General features: G+C 41.2%; 3 protein-coding genes across 4 annotated transcripts in view; all 3 read right to left on the reverse strand.

Moving 5' to 3' along the window:
* LOC144520011 (AT-rich interactive domain-containing protein 3B-like) overlaps positions 1 to 8,255 on the reverse strand; it is a 57,966-nt gene extending 49,711 nt beyond the window's left edge. The window contains exons 1-2 of one of the 2 annotated variants that reach the window (XM_078253606.1): positions 8,132 to 8,255; positions 6,297 to 6,926 (exon numbers count right to left, since the gene is read on the reverse strand). In XM_078253606.1, coding sequence (XP_078109732.1) covers positions 6,297 to 6,920 — 624 coding nt within the window. In that variant the 5' untranslated portion in view covers positions 6,921 to 6,926; positions 8,132 to 8,255. Of the gene's footprint in view, positions 1 to 6,296; positions 6,927 to 7,919 lie in introns of both variants that reach the window. The other variant, XM_078253597.1, reaches the window with a different exon arrangement.
* A 499-nt stretch (positions 8,256 to 8,754) lies between these two features.
* fam219b (family with sequence similarity 219 member B) lies at positions 8,755 to 17,766 on the reverse strand. Its single transcript, XM_078253678.1, has 6 exons — positions 17,538 to 17,766; positions 16,853 to 16,961; positions 14,519 to 14,612; positions 13,886 to 13,963; positions 13,532 to 13,583; positions 8,755 to 11,322 (listed from the first exon to the last, which is right to left on the reverse strand). Exons 1-6 carry the CDS (start codon positions 17,610 to 17,612, stop codon positions 11,173 to 11,175), a joined length of 558 nt encoding a protein of 185 aa, XP_078109804.1. The 5' UTR covers positions 17,613 to 17,766; the 3' UTR covers positions 8,755 to 11,172.
* Positions 17,767 to 18,647: 881 nt separating this feature from the next.
* LOC144520065 (cytochrome c oxidase subunit 5A, mitochondrial) overlaps positions 18,648 to 21,655 on the reverse strand; it is a 353,705-nt gene continuing 350,697 nt past the window's right edge. Inside the window, exons 2-4 of the mRNA XM_078253690.1 lie at positions 21,249 to 21,372; positions 19,130 to 19,252; positions 18,648 to 18,917 (exon numbers count right to left, since the gene is read on the reverse strand). Of these exons, the coding sequence (XP_078109816.1) occupies positions 19,139 to 19,252; positions 21,249 to 21,368 (234 nt within the window). The 5' untranslated portion in view covers positions 21,369 to 21,372 and the 3' untranslated portion in view covers positions 18,648 to 18,917; positions 19,130 to 19,138. The remainder of the gene's footprint in view (positions 18,918 to 19,129; positions 19,253 to 21,248; positions 21,373 to 21,655) is intronic.

Here is a 21,655-nt window from a genome sequence, read left to right on the forward strand (position 1 = left end):
GTTGCTGGGGCAACAGCTAAATTATGCAACAGCGCTGGATCAACAGACAGGCTTCAGTGCTTGAGCAGCAGAAGCAGGGCTCACGGGTGGCAAATGATGGCAGTGCTCAGCCGTGACAGATGCACAGTTAACCCCAGGAACCACATTTGGACCACTGTTGACTGTTGGCCCTTTCTTTGCGTCAAATGAATCCCTGACCTAAGTTGTAGACTAGGTGTGCCTTCCTCTGTTCTGCCTAGGCAAATGAGGGTAGGGCTGAAACTCGAGTAATTTGATTACTTAAAATCATTAATGCAAATTATTTGCATTGAAGCTTCATTTAATCCATAAAACTATATACAGACCACTGGGTTGTGTGTCAATCAGTGTATTTACATGCAGTTTAAAAAAACAATTATATTTTGGTTAAAGCAATACCCCGATTTCTCAAACGCCATTTTATCCTGGTTTGCAGCATTTCCGATCCAAATGTCAAGAAAAATCTAACGGGCTGTAGGGGCTAATTATCCAGCCTCTTGTAATTAAGCCTGCTAAAAACATTAACTTGTAAAATCTAAATGAACTAAGCTAACGTTGTTGGCTGTTAGTCTATGTGACATAATGAAAAAGAGAACCACATTGTGCAATGTTGAGTATTTGTAATATAACTTTCTTCATTGAATCTTGGGATATCATTAAACACCCCAATTAGAAACATTCAAATGTGGTCACTAATCTCTCAACTTGAGACCTAGTTTCACACCTGACAAGCACTCCTTAAAGTTGTTATTCAGCCCTGCTATGTGATGAGAGAAGAACTCATATTGGTTTCTGTCTTGTAGCTTTGTGTTGTCACTCTCCCTCTGTGATCACAGCATTACAAATCTAGACATGCTCTGCTCACTACCTCAACTTTGTCTCATTTGTCTAGACTGGGTAAACCCAGCCCGATCTGCCGGCGTTTTGATTTCTCCCTGCAGCCTTTATCTATCCTGCTTCTGTTACAATTTTGCGGGGACCAATCACAAACTGGCTTATCCTGGCGCGCTATTGGCGGGTTTACCACGATGACAATATAGAGAAGCGACCAAGCAGCTTCTTGTTTACATTCAACAAGGCGGCCACCGAAGCGCAACAACCCGTTGATGCTGCTGTCGCTGCTATGTCACCTGGATCGTTGGTCTGATTGGTTGAAGGACTATCCAATTGTGTACAGAGTCATTTGAGCTATGCCTGTTGATAACGGCTCTTGTGCAGTAGAAAATACAGAGCAGACTCCGCAGACTAATGTTCAAAGATAATAAACTAATGTTTAAAAGATTGAGCTAGGTCTGGTGATAGCTAGACTATCATTTGTCAGAAGACAGAATGGCACAGGAAGAAACAGCACGTGAACATAAAACTTGTAAACCTGTGGAATGAAAAGCCACTGCATTGTGCTCTCGGTTACAACACCCGGCCAATCTGACTGAAGCGCTGTCACCACCAACACATTGGGACATAAGACACAATCTGCTGTTCTGCAGGCATGATTAAAACTATTAATCACAGAGGGATTATCGCAAGGAATAGAGGGGTCTATGGACGTGTGTGTGTGTGTGTGTGTGTGTGTATGAGAGCCGGAGGGTGGTGGTGGGGTGGGGTGGGGGGGGGGGTGGGCTTACAGGGGTCATGCAGCCTCTGTCCCACTGCGGTGGAGGCCAGAGTGCTGAAGCCGGCCGGCTGCCCACCCTGGCTCTCTCTCCACGCGACGCCTTTGTCCATCCCCTTGTTTGACAAGTATTTACTCTGCTGTTTAGGACAGGGCTGAGGTCACCACACATACATCACTGACACGAAAACACTGGCTACCCATGTCTGGCCACCCCCATCTGACCTGTACAGGCCCTCAACATTCATATACACTAAAAACACTTAGGAGTACAGGACTACAAGACAGATTAATCAAATGGTTGTCAGTCAAGTGTTTAAGATGCTGGCAATTTACATACAACTAAACATTACCTTGTTACAGGGATATGTAATGTTTGTTCTTATTCTGCAGTGTGACACTCACGTTCCACCCATTGTTTAGGAGCTACAGTACGGCTTCTAAAAAAAAAAATCATTATATGTTGCTTGAAATGTTGATGAACTAGCAAAGGGACATTATTATCCTGCTGGACTCTGCTCTGGATGAAATCAGAAGCCAAACTTTTTATACAGGATCTGAAATCTGTCTCAAGAGCGTGGTAGTATCTCTGTCAGACTGGTCACTCACAGCATTCGCACACAGGGTGCTTTGGGTAAAAGCCTCCACCTAATGGTACTGGCTACATTTAAATGTTAATGTAAATTGTCTTCAATACACTTGTCCATTCTAGCTAGCCATCCGATCTCTCATCTGTCACTGCTTTTAGAACATAATAAAATGTGCTCTCTACATTATTATAGGGGGGCGGTATTTGCAGCATCTGCCAGACTTGTCTCTGGCCTCTCAAAGACAATGACATAAAACAAAAACAAAAAAACAGTTCCCCTGCCTCCACTGCCCCCCTCCCCCTAAAGTGGCGCAACCTGAAACTGCCTGAAGAGATGAGCCGTCATTAAATACTGCAGAGCTGACATAATGACAGGAAAGATAAAAGAGAGGAAACAAAAAAAGGCCAGACCAATTCTCGTCCCATAATGCCTCCCCCAACCCCCAGGCTCTCCTAATAAAAGACACAGAGCCACAGACAGAGCACTGGTCAGCTGCAACTGTGCTGCTGTGATCTTCTGTTCTGACACATTCACACAAAGTCTGGCCATCTCGCGGCATAATACTACTTACTCCACTTTTTCAGCAGCCCAAACAATGCAATGATACTCCATTTCATACAATATGCATGTGATCTTTGATATCATCTCAAGCAGATCCCTGTGAGGACAGAGGCTCTAGATGATATACAGTAAGTAATAATAAAAATAAGACTACTACTGCTCCTCATCCCACCTCTATATTACTGCTTTCCCTAAATATAGAAATGTGGTCTAGAGAAGCACCTTCAAAAGACATTTGCCTTTAAATAGCCAGTAATAAAATCCAGACACATGATAAGCCACTGATTAAGCTCAGATATGTCCTCTGACACTGCCCACTCTTGTGCAACTCAGGCTTTTTATATCACCCACATGCTGCTGAGCTCTCTCATACCTGCTATGACACAAGCTATGATGCTAAACAGCATGTAGCTCGGCTTGGTTCCCAGTTCAGTGGTTCCCACAGACTCACAGTCTATTTGTGGTTGGGGGACCAATGTGATTGGTTTCTTATGTCACCCTTTTTTCTCAAACTTTTTTCCAGTTTCAAATTTAATTTCTGTCACCGAGCAGAGACAGCGAGGATAGCATGATTTACATGTAATCTGGAGAGTCTTCTGGACCCACAGCACGCTGCTCCGAAGCCTGGCATCACCACAGTATTTTAAGTTAAGTCTGTTTCTCTCTGCCGTTTTCTCATAGAACCGGCTTGGTTAAAGCTAACTTAATTGAAGTGGTCCGCTTTAACAAGTGGTAACATAAGCTAATGTCAGCTATCGTAGCTAATATTAGCCAAAGAAGTTATAATAATATGAGGCGACAATGATGTTCCTTTTTGCCCAACAGTCACAAGAGGGCTCACTTACAGCGCAGCCGCATTTTGGAATGAATGCCGCCCTGATTAATAGTAAAGTAAATTTAAATAATAAATAAATAAAGTTAAAAACATAAAGCATCAGTTACATGCAGGGTGCGATTAGGATTGGGCATCGCGAACCGATTCCTACTTGGAATCGTTTCAAAAATTCTGATTCCAGTAGAATGGTTTCTTTATTGGAATCGATGAGGATTTGGTTTCAAATCCGATCATTGCTTCCCAATTTTATATGCGCAAGTTTTGGTTTCCGTAGCGACCAGGTGCTTGTTGTGTTGCAGCCTTGGAGCCCAGTAAGCAGCGCTCTAGTGGGGCTTCATTTTACATTGAAAAAGCCCGGTAAAACTGCAACCCACCATTGAATCAAAATAAAACTTTCCTCTTATTTGTGAAAATAGGCATGTGACCCGTTTCAACTCCACCTCTCAAAGAATCGGAATCGAGACTCGATAAGAACCGGAATCGAAAGGAAGAATCGGAATTGAGTTTTTTTGATCATGCACAACAAAACAAAACGTGCAAGAATGAAATCCCCCTTTCAATACCATGGATATAAAGCCACTCGGCCAGGCATGCCAAAACACTTATTTATGAATTTCAATATTCAATGGAAAATAATCTTAGAATGGAATAGCACAACGTGGTGTCAACATAAAACACAGCGCTTTCAAGCCGAGGGGCGGAGTTTACTTTGCAGCGAAAACAAAATACTTTCACCAAGGAAACGCTTCTTCGTTCCTCGGGAGTGTCTTAATCCAAATCCAAATCTTTTTTCCAAACTTAACTAGTCGTTTTGGTGCCTAAACTTAACTGTCAGCGCCGGATGACGCTCACTTTGTCGGGCTTAACTCAACTACCATGGCCCCTGAAAGGGCCGCTATCTGGTTGTGCCTGTACCCAACTCACAGTCTGTGGCTAAACAACTGCTGTTGGTAGCCGGCGTCCCGGAGCTCTGTAGCGGCTAAATACAACCAGCAAATGCCGCTCGGTTTTTATTGTTCTATGACACTATACTGTAGACTGTTCAAGTTACAGCGCAGTTTAAAATACTTCTATTTTAGGTATGTAATTAATATATGGTCTAGGCTATTGGTGAAGTAGATGATCACTTGGAGGGGGGATACATTTTGTCCCCACCGGGGATAAAAATAATTCAGTAGAGGCAGGGATAGGTCGATCAGAAAGGGGGAAATCGCACACGCATGCACCCCCCCCGCCAGACAAATCGCACCCTGGTTACATGTATGTCAATCATGAAGAACCACAAGCTTTTCTGCTCAAATTATCTAAGTAAGAATCCAAAACTAGCTTTTAGGTTTCCCAGTGATCCCGACAGGTAATTATTATTGAACAAATTATATTGAAGACAGACAGAACATTCTGGCTTGGCAAAAATGCAAACATGCTAGCTAATGCTACACAAGTTCTCTCTATATGACCTATGTCATTTACAAACTATAGGCTGTAACGTTGACCTCTATTCCAGTAAGTCAGTTCAGACAAGACATATACATATATACGGTAAAGCCAGTGGCTTACTGCGGTCAAGCAGTCGTGTCGGTAGAGAAGACGGCCGCAGGGCTTTTCCCAGACAGGTCCGAATGTGTTTGTAGGGACAAGGAGGGGCTGAGCGAATCAATGCACTGTGCGCAGCTCTACAATAAAATAGGATTTTACCCATTTTAAATATAAAACAAAATCAATACAACCCACTGCAAATAAATCAATGTATGGAAAACACTGCCATTTTAAAAACCAGTGTTTGGTAACACTGTGCTGAGGCAATATTTACCTTCAAGGGAAAGTGCACTTGGCACACAGCCGAAACTCTTGGGTTGGGGGGGGAGTGTGACAGGTTGCTACTGTGTACAACATCCAAACATCCCACCCACCCAAAATCCTCGTGCTGACCCGGCCAACCACCCACAGTCTCACAGCAGCAGTCCTGCCCTGGCTGACTCCGCTACCTGGATCAGAGCCAAACCAAAGCCTGAGCAAAGAGCCAAGAGGGACAGAAAACGAGAGGGGCACACACACACACACACACACACACACACACACACACACACACACACACACACACACACACACACACACACACACACACACACACACACACACACACACACACACAATGTGAGCGCAGAGGGAGAGAACTAGTGAGTGTGAACACATTGCGCCCCAGCCTGGCCCACAGCCAGGACTTACTTAGGAGGATTTTTAGCCACAAAAGCCAATCGGCGGTCAACCATCCACAGAGATTTGATGCGTCACACAAAGATACTGCTGGAGAGTTTTGTCCCACAATCAAGATCGAGCAGTAGCTCACAGCAGGGTGCTGGGCTGAGAAATCAAAAAGCACTCAACGGGAGAGGGCCCTTACTCCTTTGGGTCTCAGTGAACAGTGTTTTGATTATGCAGCTCTGTATTTGCTCTGTTGCGCTGTTTAAAAAGGGAAAATTAAGAAAAAGTTTAAGGTTAGGATTGGCAGTGCGAAACCTTTAACGATAATGTCCAAAAAGCATTCTAAATAACGTAATCCTGCGTTATTACACATGACAAGAAGCCAGCTTTGTTTTGAGGGGTAATGTTCGGAAGACATTAAGGAATTGAAGATATAAGGGAAAAATGGTGTGGCTAGGAGCCAAGGAAGGACACTAACCTGTCTGAAGTGATCATCAAAGCCCCAGTCGGCCTGTCCGTTAGGAGACGTAGCAGAGCGAGGCCCAGCAGGGGACAGGCCCTCGTCGGGTTCCTGCTTCACTCTAATAGGTGGGGATGCGGCCCTCTGGGGGGCTGACGCAGAGTAACTGCCAAAGGGACGGGCCGGGATGCGGGAGGCACTCTGCTGCAAAGCGAGGGTCTGCTTGCGGAGGAACTCCAGACCACTGGCACTTCCCTCATCATCACTGCCCTCGTCCCCCTCCATCATCTCATTGTCGTCATCCTCATCCCCGGAATCCCGGCCTCTGTCCTCGTCATCCTCTCTTTCTGAGTCCACACTGCTCTGATTGGAGACCCGGGGAGGCAACCCACCACCAGGGACCCCTACAGCCAGGCCTTTGCCCATGAAGCTGGCCCCAGAAGCCCGGGCAGCTGCCAGGATGGCTTGCTGGGCAGCAACCTGCTGAGCATACATGATGTGGGCCTCTCGCAGCTTCCTCTCCTTGCGCTCCATTTCCAGTCGGGCCTGCTGCTGGCGTTGGAGCTGCTCCATTACAGCTTCTAGCTTCATCCCCCCTGTAGAGCTGCTCTGGGGAAAGGCCACACTAGGGTCCTGAGACATGCTGGGCTGTGGGAGGAAGAGAAGGAGTCATGGATGACTATACTAAAATCTAATTCCTACCCCCTTTATCTAATTACAGGAAGAAAAGAGACATGTCACACATGTGTAGGGCAAATACACACTGGAAACGAAGGAGCCTGATTTTTAAATAGGCTAATACAAAAATATGGATAATCCAACCATATAAATTTACATCAGGTCCTTATATTTAAAACTTGCTAAGCTTAACGTTAGACACCAAGTTACAGCAGCCAACCACGAAAGATTATTTGGGTGTACCAGAAGGGGGAAAAAATTGAAAATGTTAGTTATTCACTTTAGGTATTAACTTACTGTGACATATTGTAGGAGTTGTAGGCCTACAGTTTAATTATTTCTCATATTGAAATCCGTTACACGTTTAAACGCCTTCATCAAAGCAAGGGGTGAACAAGTTTCCCCAACTATTGCGTTTTAGTAAAATAGGGGGATGAACTGCTTCCAAATTACGGTCGCATCCAGTAGAAACGTCAGTTTTAAATGAAAAGGATGGTACATTTAAATCCAAACATCTTAATAGAGCACACGACCACCAAAGTGAATAGAAGTCTTTTAAAACTGTTATAAATAACTAAAAAAAACGGTCCACCCTTTCCGCATTTAGCTTAGCTGCCACATCCTCAAAATACGTAGATAACGTAGCTAAGCGTAATAGGGTTTATGATAAATTACTGTAACGTTACAAATAAGCGAAACTAACTTATTAACGTCAGTCATTTTTCTAAAAGCTGTATTAGTGTAAAATAATTTAAAAAGTAACCTACCATATGGTAAAATTAGCTCTAAATTGTTTAGTTCTTTTTCTTTTGGAAAATGTCACGTTAAGCTCGTTGACTCTTTCCCGTGACGTTAAATGAGGCGTTCAAACTGTGTCTTTCGGAGTTTGTTTTCTTAGGTCGTTAACGTAACGTTACAGATCACAGAAATGTAAAGGGACGCCAAGCCGGATCCACGACTTACCATTTGTGCCTTACTACTGCTTGAATTGTCCACCATCCCTCCTTCTTTGGCTTTACCGTCCTTCCCTTGTTTGTGGCACTCGTTCAAACACTTGTAAACACACACACGCGCACGCGCGCACGAGGGCAGCTGTGCATGCACCGTAGATACCGACTGATCCGCCTGCAGAAAGGCGCTATATGCTCTCTTCTGCGCGACCACTCCAAATGTACCTGTGTTTCTGTCTTTCTTTCTTCCCCCTGTGATTTTCTTCTTTAATAGAAAAGGGGACCGACTGGAAAATGGCCCGATCTCATATCTCGGAAAGCGCTGAGGTAACTCCCTTCAGTCGTTTTTTTTTTTCTTCCTCCCCTTCAGTTGACACCCCCCGCATGGCGAACAGCATGTTGGACCCGCCCAGTGAAAGCAACAAGTCTCGCCGCCTTTTCAGTTTCATGACACTCTTATCAAGTTAATTTATTCATATAAATATCTTCATTTGTATAATATAGCATTTAGTAGGCTAAAAAAAAACTATATGTAGATAGGTCAATAAAAAGCCTAAAGCAAACGTATCCTCGATGTGTGTGTGTGTGTGTGTGTGTGTGTGTGTGTGTGTGTGTGTGTGTGTCACCTTGTGAAAAAGTTACACATGGCCTGATGATTATGACGTTTAAATAACAACAATATTACAAAAGCCTCATTGTGAGGGGCCTAATAGTGAAGTGCAGGAGGTATTGCATTGAGAAAGCAGCATAGCTCCATGCTTCCCCCTTGTGGAAACAACGACATATTACCTAATTACACAAGCAATACCGGAAACGATTCTTAATAATTATGGTCACAGTCACAAACATGAAAGTATAGATACGTTTTATTTTAATAATGTAAACCAATAAACAATACAATAAAAAACGATTAGTGTTTACCATCAAAAAATAACTAAGTTATTGCATTTAGCACTCAATAACATTACATTGTCACAATTTTGTATAACAAGCAGATTGTCCCAATAGTTGCATAGTACAGGTGAGTAAAGTGTACTTGCTACTGACCACTGGTGTTAAGTGCAATATTTGTGTACATAAAAACATTATGCAGAGCCAGGGCCGGGGTCAATACACTATCAATTCAGCTGTTACATGTAAAGCATTTACCTCAAGCTCGCATCAAGTGACTCACTTAGTGTAATAGCAGAATCAGCTTTAATTTCTAAATCATCCACATTAGAACAATGGAATGCTGTGTGGAGACAGTGTAGATTTCTCATGTAAATAATATAACATTTTGAACACTAACCATTTTCATTGCAAATGTTTTAACAGAATCCACTTAGTGAATTTGAATTTGTGAATTGATCCAGACTCTGGAGTACAAATCAAGGTTCTTACTTTTTCTAGCACAAAATGTCATATTCTTGCCAGTCCTTAAATTTTTTTTATGGTGGCCAAGTGGTCTGATATACCTTTCATTTATATGACTGAGAGCTACGCATTGTAACAACCAATGTCACAGCATGAGACATAACAGTGTGGCCCGCAAGTAAGTAAAACATCAGTCACACATTTATCCTGACTTAAACAGTTGTGCAATCTCCAAACTGCTTATTTTACAATGTGTATGAAAGCCAAATTACCTTATAGTTGCACACTAACACAAAAAAACATCATCAGTCACTTGCTCTGTATTTGAACATTTTTTTGTTGCAGTTAAAAAATTCAAGACTGACAATTAATAGTAAAAATCTGACCAGACTGTAACATGAGTGAACAGATACATTTTTTAAAAGTGGAATAATAAAATAATGATAAAATGAGTGCCAATTATCAGCATGTGTCTATTGTGTAGAAAGCAACAACAGACACACCATAACACAAACATAAAATATACCAACACATAGTTTAAACTGATGTATGTAAATATGGTTAACACATAATAAGGGTAGACACATGCCTCAATCCTTATGCAAATGTGGTTTACTGTTTTTAACCTGTAACAACTATTTTAAGTGTCCCCAACAAATATATGAATAAATAAATAAAATAGTTACTCAAATCTGCCATCTACACACACTCTGATGTGTTAAAGATGACACATCCTTTAGAAGAGTTATATCAGATCCTGGACAGAGTACTAATCCAAAATGCAACTTGTCCATCTTGGCAAAAAACGTCATGTAAATCTATTTTTGAACATCAACCCCAAATCTTTTCCAAAAAAAAAAGGGAAAAAAAGTCATTTAAATTAGAAACGTATACATTATCTAACCACATACTCAAATGCTGTAAGATGACAAGATGAAAAGATGACTTGTATGGGAATCTAAAATATATTTTTGCTTTCAATCTTTTTGTAACAGCTTTTTTGTGGAGGGTATTGTGTTCTGGAATGAAACATATTTCTACAATACAGAGATTGTAAATCAATGTGTCATTGGTTCATCTATCAAAAGTACTTAAGTAACTCATCTGCATCTACCTTTTATGCACAGCAGTGTAACATTTGGTAAGAGTAGGTATTACTCTTTAAAACAGAGAATCACTTTGTAGGATAACTTTTCATTATGCTATTCTCTCCAAGTATATCTTCTACAGGCAGAGGATGAGTGAGTCCTTGGTATGTAGCAGTTTGCTCAATGACCTGTAAAATGTAATTAACTCTGTCATTTATTTCCCAAAGTGGTGGCCATCTCATTTTGGAATAAAAAGTCTCATCTTATTTTTGAGGACAGATACAGTAAAGAAACAAAAACCATCCACGCAACAATAGTCGATGATAACAGAGTTGCCTTCATATAGCAGTTAGTTAATAACTGGAAGGTTCAAATTCGCCAAGTGCCGGAACATTAAAACACAATACACCATATGTATGCATGTCGTGCTTTCGAGGGCTGCAGACCTGTTCACCAGAGCAGAAATGACAGTAACCATCTCCTCATTGGGTCAATGACGACATATCCCAAATTATGGTTTACTCTGCCACTCTATTTAGAGCAGTGGCATAGTTAGCATTTCATCAAGTTCTATAAAAACAAGAAAAAAAAGAAAAATTTAAAAATAGGTCAAGCTTTGGGGTCACAGTGAATAAGGCTCCTTATGTCCATTCGCGTTTTCTCCTGTCCTGCATAAACAGAAGTTTGGCTTCAGGGCTGGAAGTCCTCAGGCAGCACAGCAGTGGAGCTGGGTCAGAAAGAGGGCCTCAGGCACCAGTGACTAAAGTCAGGGACAGGAACTGGTGCCAAGCCTTTAAAAAGGTTCGAGTCACAGCACCGGCATCACTGCATGGAGCAGGACGTGCCCTCGGGGCAGCAGCACACAGAGGAGCCCATGGCTTTGGGCGGAATCAGGTCCAGGTCCTCGTCATCGGGGATCTCATCCAGACGGTAGCCATCCTGAAGCAGCTGCCTGCTTAAATCAGGATGGACCTGAAGAGCAAAGAGAAGGACGTCACTAACGCACACAAACATCAGAGGAAGGTGGCTAAACCTGGTAGACATCTCACTCAGGTTCATCTGTTAATAGGGACCCTTTCATACCCAATCATTACTTATGCCTATTGAACAAACTAAATACACATGTCTAATGCCTTTAGCTACCTCTTCCCTGCACACTTAAGCAAAATCGTGTTTAATAATAAGGACATAAAAGGTCTCAATAGTAATATATATGATCTTCTTTATGGTCCTAAATTAGGAACATACTCTAATCTGCAGTCAAAATACAGTTTATAATGTTATATTAAAAAATGGGAACTTCTAACATCAAACAATGTTCTCAAGCAGTAGCTATGTTGTTTACATTGGAAATAAGCCACAGAAGTCAACAAGAATTCTCAGAATTGTGTTATGAGCTCACCTGACTTTTGGACATCTCTGTTAATCACTGTTAGCAATTTCAAAGTCACTTGAATCACCCAAACCCAGTCTCTTTCAAGTAGCATGTACTGTACATACTTAGCTAGGATTCATGCCCCACTAATGAACTAACTAACTAACTAACTAACTAACTAACTTTGAATTTAAAGTGTAACTCTCGCCAAAATGCAACCTAGGGTCTTTTTGTGATTGTACCCGAGCATATTTAGGACAGAAGCTCCACTTTTAAGATGTACCGTATTTTTGTTTTTCGGTCAAATGGCCTTTTGAATGGGAGTGCTAGGGGCACTTTTATGCTAGCCTCAAAATAGCTATTTTTAAAACACTAAGAAGGCTCGACACAACATGAAACCTTGCTCAAAGTATCACCAGGGGCTCTACACCTTAACTACACCGGTGCACAATGGATATACTAAATCTGTGGCTACTTGTTTTGATATCGACTCGTTTTGACTGCTGAGGTGGTAGCAGCCGGAAACAACAAGAGCTATGGTGAGTTGTTCAAAACCTCTCTTTTTAGTAAACTCTGGGTACACAAACAATGTTCTCAATGCTGGAGTTCATGTGTAGAGACCCTGGTGATACTTGGAGAAAAGTTTCATGTTGTGTCGAGCCTTCTTAGTGTTTTAAAAATAGCTATTTTGAGGCTAGCATAACAGTGCCCCTATAACTCCCATTCAAAAGGCCATTTGACTGACAAACGAAAATACGGTACATCTTAAAAGTAACGCTTCCGTCCTAAATATGCTTTTAAACGAAAGTTTGACTCGGGAACATTCACAAAAAGACCCTAGTGCATTTTGGCGAGAGTTACACTTTAAATATTTGTATATTTGGTTGTATGCATCCTAGCTATGATGAAATTCTAGTCACTCAAAAAGTAACACTGAGCTCTGTTGAAAGGCAGCCAACAACCCTGGCAACATATTTGAATCATGCTACTAACTAGCCAGATGCTCCGTGTGTGTGTGTGTGTGTGTGTGTGTGTGTGTGTGTGTGTGTGTGTGTGTGTGTAACTGAAAAACAACAATAGTAAGAAAGAAAAAAACACATTTGTTTCTCACATTCGTTTATGCACTGGCATTACACATATACACAATAAGTTTATTGTTCCTACAATAAGTATGAAAACATACAAACAGAAACAAGATCTGGCCCAAATTCTAAATGTTTCATTTACTTATAGCAATTGTACTCATTTTATCTGAGTTGTTTAATATTATTTTATCACTATGAGATAAACCTGTTCCTTTTAACCCCTTACCTATTTACTGGTTGGCAAATATAATTTGTATAATTTGGTGGTGCAACTATCCTACAAATAAAACTCAAATAATTTGACACTCTTTCGTGCAGAAACGGTTTGCTGACCTGACAAGCCAAAGCGATGTGTTAGTGAAATATTGCACAGAAGTTATGTAGATGGAAAATGGACAAAATGGGGGAAAAAAAGCCCAGGTTTATAACATCACAAATCTTATACATATGGACGGTCAGAAAAACGATTTCTGCATACCCACCTCCTTTAAACCTACCACCATCATCCATATTCCCAAACAAAGAATGCCCCATAGCACTCACCACCCCCAGTGTATGTGTGTCTTTTTATATTTACCGTTTTCCTTCACTGCCTCGGTTATTATACTTTTATTATATACTTAAAAAAAAATATATATTTCAATATGTCCCTTACATTTACAAGTTAACAACTAAGATTCTTCTTAAAACATCTGAAGAAGGTGATGAGGGGTTAACTCACCTCAGCTGAAGAATATCCTGAGGAATACTGCTCAAAATCGATCTCTTCATCACTGTAAGGACAAGTAGTACAGGTTCTGTCATTCTGATGTAAACAATTGTGTGTGTGTGTGTGTGTGTGTGTGTGTGTGTGTGTGTGTGTGTGTGTGTGTGTCAACTGCAAACGTATTTAGGGACACTTAAGCTGGGGAGATACCAAAGTTCTAACTGGAACTGATAAATGTCCAGGTGACATGCCTTTATTTCTACAACGTAAAATGTCTCCTGTTACAGTATATCGTTTTTCAGTGCTCAGTTTCCTGCATGTAATAGGAATTCAACAACACTATCACATGTATACCTGGTGTAACCTTACCTGTCTGAGTCCAGTGCAACCAAAGCGTCCTCAGCGTGCTGACTCAAAGCGGCGTAGCCCTTGTTATACTTCACCGTCCTGAAAGGGAGAACAAGAAACTGTAAAACATCATGCAAAACTAGTCCATATCGACGACGTTCCACTTCTGTGATTGGTCCGTTGCCGCCACAATTTCCGCCGGATGCACTCTTTTCGGCTGGATGTCCGTGACCTTTCGCTTTCTCTGTTCGATTCATGAGGACTATGGTTACCTGCTCCTCAGATCTCTGCAGGGTAAATCCAGACAGCTAGCTAGACTACCTGTCCAATCTGAGTTTTCTGTTGCACGACTAAAACAACCTCTGAACGTACACGTTTCACCAAAACAAGTTCCTTCCCGAGGCTATTTTGCAGCGGCACCGGGGCTCCGTCCAAGACGATTGTGATTGGTTTAAAGACATGCTAATGAACTAGAGCATGGTTTTATCCCATTCCGGAATGCTGTGTGGACTAGCCAGACCCTCCTCCTCCGCAGCGCTGTGGAGGAAGGTCTGTCAAAGCGAGACAAATGTAAAACAAACATCTCCTCCCCTGCTTTATGCTGACAACACAAACGGCCGCTTCATCTTTCCTCATAATAACTCCTCGCCTTACCTCTTAGCTCCTTGTCTGGGCTGATGCATCACTGGAGGTCCTGGTGAAAGGGCTTTCTTCTTCAGTGCTTTCCTCGCCATTTCCCGGTGTTTCTCTATGAATAATAACAGACAGTCAAAGCAAAATGTCACATAAGAAGTGTATTGTGCTGATAACACTATATATTGAAATAAGACTCATATCTCAGTGTAGGACTTGAGATTTATGAAGTGTCCTACACACACTCCCAACAGGTGTATGTAAGGTCTTTGAGAATTACTGACAGCGTGTTGATGATCAGACCTATCGAATAAAATCAATGACTTTGTTTTGTAGGGTTTTTTTGCGCAGTGTAGACTGAACACATTTAAAAGCCTGATCGAGACAATGATTTGATTAAGGAAAAGCAAAACGTAAAATTGCATTACCTGTATGACAACATGCTGGCTCTGTTATTGTTCTGTTCTCATAATTTAAGCAGATTTAAGATTTAAGTTTTAAATCCAATTGTAGAAGCTCGTTTTTATTTTAAAGCTTTAGTCCGTAACTTTTTTCCGCAATCACAGAAGGCTTGTTTCATGGGGACGCGCCGACAGTTTTGTTGTCATTACTTAGAATTCCTCATGGGCGCGACAGAAACTACACATTATAGCTTTACTTATGCTACGTTTACACGTGGCCGGCTATTTTCATGAACGGACATTTCAACCTCTCCGTTTTCAAAAATAACATCGTGCACAGCTGTCAGTTTTCAGAAAAGTGTTCATTTACACGCACCCGTGTATATACGCGTGTAAAGCATGCCAAACCTGTAGATGGCAGTGTAACGAGAAGCATAAGCCCACGTTAGCCAATCAGAATCCCGAAAATAGCAACAGCAACGAATCACTTCCTCACTCTTCTCTTTCTCACTTCCTCGGCTGCCTAAACCTCCGTTTGTCTCAGTTTACATGCAAACGTGCAAACAAAGTTTTCCAAAATCTCCACTCTGGCCGGAGGTTTTAGAAAGAATGGTTTTCACAGGCGAATTCTCCGTTTGTGTGGAAACGAAGGGCACAAACGAAGGGAAATGTCTCCGGTTTTCAAAATAACCATGTACGTGTCAACAGGGTATTAAACTTTGTGTATATCCACACCTGCCTCCTACTAAGAATATTAACAGGTTAAAGCAGCTCTTCTAAACACTGGAAGAGATGGGATGACTTTCCTAGCTTCGCAAGGTTGATTAAAAAAAAAAAAATCATCTGCCTAAGTGAAACCAAATACGCATCATTTTAAGAATTGATGCATATTGATGTGAAATTTTTTTTTTCATTGGGCGCCCTGATAGCTCACTTGGTTGAGTGTGAGCCCCATGTACCAAGGCTCAGTCCCAACCGCAGCGGCCTGGGTTCGATTCCAACCCGCAGCCCTTGGCTGCATGTCGCCCCCACTCTATCTCCCCCTTCCCTGTCTACAGCGTTCCTATCAATTAAAAGGCAAAAAGCCCCAAAAACAATCTTTCCAAAACTTTTTTGCTTTGTGATGATGACTACAGGCCGAGAATAGGTGTTCAATCAAGAGTGTTAAAAATGTAATTCTAACAATTTATTATAATGCAGGGATAACAATAACCTATCATTTCCATTCCAATGTATTTTTTATGTTTATGTAATGCACATTAAAGTACATGTGTTCAAGGTGGGTTTAACAGGCCAAGAAATTCCAAAAGTCAGTAAGGTTTCAGGAAACCACCAGATAAACTCACTTTCACGACTTGTTACATTTCCCTTTCCAATTTAGTGTGTGAAAATATTTAAAACAGAAACTAAAGAGTCTGTGAAATATGTCATGTGCCTTTTGCAATGTGTCCCGCCAATCTCACATGACAGATTCACACTACCGTCACTTTACTGTGCATAAAACCTCTTCTGTGCGTAAATCCTCCCTGTCCGTGACATTTTACTGGTTTTACTCAGGAATGTGCAACTACAGTCTTTTTTCTTGTAAATGCCAAATAAATATTGGAATTAGAATTGCCAGTCAGTCAGCAGCACAAAGTGCAGAAATGTTTGTTGCAGAGATCTTGAAGGCGTTGAAATACTTCATGAAAAGTTGACTGTATGGACTGCTTTCTATACACACAGTCTGAATAATAATAAATAATAAAACTGTTTGACTTTGCCCATGATGACTCAGATTCTGCTGTCCTGCCAGCTGCACCTTCGACAGTCTTTAGCTGTCCCATTTTGTGTTGGGTACAATAGCGTAAACCACAGCTGAACTCATAAAAATAACAATTATGAAAAGAATCCTGACTTACAGACAGGTGTAATAAGAACATTGGTTATGATGAGTCAAGAAGACAATGCTTACGTAGTTTGAGGTGGATTGCTGGAGCTCTGGACATGATGTAAGGTCCTCTTTTCTCCACAGGCCTGATCCCTCCATCGGCGGTCTTAGGTCTTGTGCCATTACTGGGCCCCTGAGGTTTGAGAAATGAGGGATAATTTCTATTTAATATTCATGGCAGCTAAGTAAATGACAAGAAAATAATATAATAACGAAATGGAATCATGTGATACTTAAATGACAAGATTGTTTTGTTGTTGTTGTTGTTTTTTTGTTGGGGGGGGGGGGGTCTTAACAAGTCTTTAAATCAACTCCAATGTTATTCAAATATAATCTTCATTAAACCAATGTGTTTATACATGTCTCTTGTAGCGTAACTCATTTTGATATATTTCTAAATTAGCTTAAAAGTGTCTCCAGTGGTAAACCCAAACATTTCACCAGCCAGATGGAGTAACTCCTCCAAATTTCCCTAGCAGTCCCTTCGGTTTATAGGAAGAGATGTAAACATGTTTATAAGCTCGTTAATCATGTAGACAAACTTAGCAATGTCTGAGAAAGTTTACCCTCTCGACACTAATTTTGTAAGCATGTCTCATCTAAATAACTGTCAAAACCACAGGCTAAGCTAGTAAGCTAGTCAGCTAGCTAGCCTCCCAGTTTCTATTTACATGCTAGCGTTAGCCGGACTAGCTTTAGCTGACATTACCGACAAAACTTGAGGCTCCGGCTGCGTTTCCAGCAAGGTGTCCTTCTCTGGTTCCTCAATGATGTCGTTCATCATCTTGGCGTTAGTTGTCAGAATTTACACCACAACACAGCCATGATAATGACAAGTGTCCCACCGGCGCAGGACGGTGTTGTTTTTTTTCAGGAGCAGGCAGGCACTTCTGTTAGTTAGTTAGCTATGCTATTATGCTATCAGTGACAGGTTTCATACTACTTCCGGGCAAGAATTTCAAAATAAAACCCATTGTCGCAAACATTTTGTAAAATTGTAGCGTTAGCCCATTTAAATCATGAGAAACTTTCTTAAAATAATGAGTTAGTATTTTTTTTCTTTTGTTTCTCATTATAATGACCTACAGGATCTTTTTTCACCACATTGGCAGAAATGCTTTAATTGGGTTAGCTTCAATAATATATATAATAATACAAATATATGTAAAATACATAATTTATATGTTATATTTAATGGCTTATAACACTGAATGGCAGAGTGCATGTTGGTTATCTCACATGTATTGTTGTAAATAGGTCTGGCAATGCAAAACTATTGTAAAATGAACGCAGGAGAAAGATTTCCAGCCTTCTGTCGCCATCAGGTGGATGAGAGAAGTTTAGAGGGGAACAAACCTCAACTGTCTTCTTGAGAAACGTAACATTTCTGTAATGTTAGACTAAATAAAACAGTGTGACCTTGGACCCCATACATTATGTACGTCCTTGTTTAAAAAAAAAAAAAAAATTAGCATTTATTAAGAGGTTAAATAGGATAATGTAAGCACTGACCAAAACCTGCAACACTGGTTCATATTGTGGTCTTGGTAGTTTAAATTCAATCAATTAGAGAAGTGTTAGTATTTCTATTCACTAAAATGGAATGGAATTAGTTGTAGTCTGTTTACAGTCTGTTGTGAAAAAGGTCTATTATGCATGTGCACCCACCTACACATTCATAATAGACTTTTTTCACAACAGACATTTTGACTTGTCAACGCAAAGGTCTGACTGATAACATTAACAATGGCTCCATTTCATGTAAGTAGCCCAGTAAGCTATGTCACTAAAGAAGCATGCATTAGCAGGGAACTCGAAATGGAATGCAGCAAACATTTATTTTATTTACACTTGTGCTTTTTTTCTGCCATGAGTCAAAAAGTCTACTGTAAAAATGAATAAAAGGCCCATTAGAAAGTATTCAATGATTTAGCAGAAAAGAAAATATAACACACATTCTTTGATTATTTGTTTACTTGATTAGGTCCACCATTTTGTACACAACAGGACAGCATGGATTTAATCAACAATATAGACATATTTGACAGGAGAGAATCAGGAGAGCGCTTCTCTTTATGCATCAAATGACCTGAGGAAAGAGGAACAAAAGATATTTTTTAGCTGCAAGCAAGTTATATGCAATATAATATATGTTCTGCTGTGCATTTATAGAGTAGGCCAGCAAACAAAACATTCAGGGTTTGAGGCAGCGCTGGACAGTATGAGTAATTATGCCTGAAGCAATTCTCTTTCTAAAGCCTTTCCAAGAAACATGTAGTAGTATAGTGTAGCGCATCTCACCTTGACAGTCTATAACTTGTCAATGCCCAGCTCTTCTGGTGTTGAGATGCCAAGTTCTGACAGGGTTGGCTTCAGCTCTTGGATCAGATAGGGATAAATGTCTTTATGGGGGCCTGCTTTGTCCTGCAAAACACAAAAACAAAACAAATGATGAGCACCACTCTCTCTTTCCATGCTCACATCAACTCTATCACCAAATCAGCATTTTTTTTCCCCCCATCTTAAAAACATTTCCAGACTCCGGCCATTACTCTCCGACTCTGTGGCAGAAACCCTCATACATGCTTTCATTACCTCCCGTTTGGACTATTGCAATGGAGTCCTGTCTGGGGTCCCCAGCAAAACCCTAGATAGGCTCCAGTATGTCCAAAACATTGCCGCCAGGGTCCTCATCCACACCAAGATGTGGCAGCACATCACCCCAACCCTCATCCACCTCCGTATCAAATATAAAATCGTCCTTCTCACCTACAAATGCCTCCGTGCCCTGGCCCTACAGTACCTCTCAGACCTCATCCATCCATACACCCCACCCCGAAACCTGCGGTCCTCAGATGCTGGCCTGCTCTCCATTTCCCACACCAGACTCTGTACCTTTGGAGACAGAGCCTTCAGGCCTTTTTCCATTACATGGTACCTGCTCGACCCGACTTTGTTTTTCCATTATGAAAAAAAAAAGTACCTGGTACTTGGTACTAGCTAACAGGTATTTAGTATCACCTCCGTCGAGGTTCCAAGCAAGCTGAGGCGATACCAAAAGGTGACGTGAAAACCTGCAGACTACTGATTGGTCAGAGAGAATCACTGCGTCATCACTGCTAGCGACAGACACGGGGGTGTCCTGAACAAACCCGCCATCTTTAAATAGTTTAGCCAGCGGTGTTGCTGCCTCCAGCTTCTTTTGAAACAAAATTTGTCTTCTGCCTGTGGCAACATGCCGAGAATCAAAAACAACACACCTTTGACATTCTGTGTCTGTCTGTCACGTTAGGTCACGGCAGTTTCCTGCGGTGTCGCTTTGACGACCAGCCACGCTCGCCTCACATATGAGGCGGTACTAAATCTGCAATGGAAAATGGAGGACGGGGCAGTCGAGCCGAGCCGAGCAGAGCTGGTACTAGCAGTGGGAAAGCGCCATTAGTGTTGTAGCCCTATCCCTCTGGAAACCCCTCCCTGCAGATATATTCAAAATGCTACATCCCTGGACATGTTTAAAAAAAAAAAAATCCTCAAACACCACCTTTTCACCACAGCCTACAACCTCCCCCAGTATATAAATTCTTAATCTTCTGGTAAGTGATTCTCATTCAAGCTGTGGGCCTGTCAGGAGTAGGGCTTTGACTTTTGCCCCAAAATCATATTCAAAGTTCGTTTGTTTATTTATTAATATTCGAATATATTCAAATATTTATTAATAATATTTTGACCATTACATGCCTTCAGCAAGGCCTATATTGGTATAAGTTGAATATGTTCTGTCCACCAGAGGGCAGTGTATCAGTCAATGTCAATAGGCAGGCAATTATGTTTTCAGAAGAAAAACACATTGCAGCAACTGTTTTTTTTTTATTTTTTTTATGAAAAGTCAGACGCTGGTTTAAACACAAACAGTATGCTTTCGACAGGAATTTCGAGGAGCTTTCACCGTAGCCTACATAAGTGGTCTGATGTTCATACTTGTGCGCTGGTGTGTGCATCGAGCCGGCGTGTGGGGGTGTGTGTGTGTGTGTGTGTGTGTGTGTGTTGTGAGAGAGTGACGGTGATTACCGGTAGCTTCAGAGCGAGTAGCGACTCTAGAGTCATAGTGAGAGAAACAAATCGTGTAGTTACATTTTGAAATGCGTGAAAAAGCCTCAGAATCTGAGTTGAAAACAAGGTTTACAAGCAAACACATTTAGAAAAAAATAATGCCCACAACAGGTTCGAAATTCGATTATTAAGGGCTGCCTAATATTCGTTCGAATATCATTATTTTTTTTAAATATTTGAATTATATTCGAATAACGAAGTTCGGAGTCAAAGCCCTAGTCAGGAGTCACACTTCCCCACTGAAACAAAGTTTAGCGAAAAAGGTTTTAGGCAGACCCCGAGTGAAACTATTAAAGTGACAGACGCTAACCTTAACGGCCTCAAGGATGCGGATGGCGCTGGCCAAATCATTCAGTCTCCGGCAAGCCCTTAGTGCCGAATCCAGAATCTTGGCCTCAGGTACCAGGTCATACCCAATCAGGGTGTTCATGCCTTCAGGTTAAACATGAATGAGAAAGAAAGAAAAAAAACAAAAAAAAACAACATTACTTCACAGAATCAGCAATAACAAGAAGAGGAAATGCAAACAATAAAAAAGAGAGAAAAAGCAATATCAGGTAGACCATTAAGCCCATACAATACTATCAGTTTTGCTATAGGTGGTTACCGTGGGAATGACCCAACTGTAACTGTCCACTGCTGTATAACATGGGGAATTATTATATATTATTATTTACATGGGTATGGTATTTGACCCAAACCAGAAACATAAATATG

This window comes from Sander vitreus, chromosome 1 (genome assembly GCF_031162955.1).
Source record: "Sander vitreus isolate 19-12246 chromosome 1, sanVit1, whole genome shotgun sequence".
NCBI classification, from domain to species: Eukaryota; Metazoa; Chordata; class Actinopteri; order Perciformes; family Percidae; genus Sander; species Sander vitreus.

What these genes read in the sequence shown, in the direction of transcription:
- fam219b (XM_078253678.1), bottom strand. Translation starts at nt 17,612, where the DNA reads ATGATGAACGACATCATTGAGGAACCAGAGAAGGACACCTTGCTGGAA. An exon ending in CGGAGCCTCAAGTTTTGTCG is followed by an intron (nt 16,962 to 17,537) that starts GTAATGTCAGCT and finishes CTCAAACCTCAG; the next exon opens with GGGCCCAGTAATGGCACAAG. An exon ending in CCCAGACAAGGAGCTAAGAG is followed by an intron (nt 13,964 to 14,518) that starts GTAAGGCGAGGA and finishes TCTCCCTTTCAG; the next exon opens with GACGGTGAAGTATAACAAGG.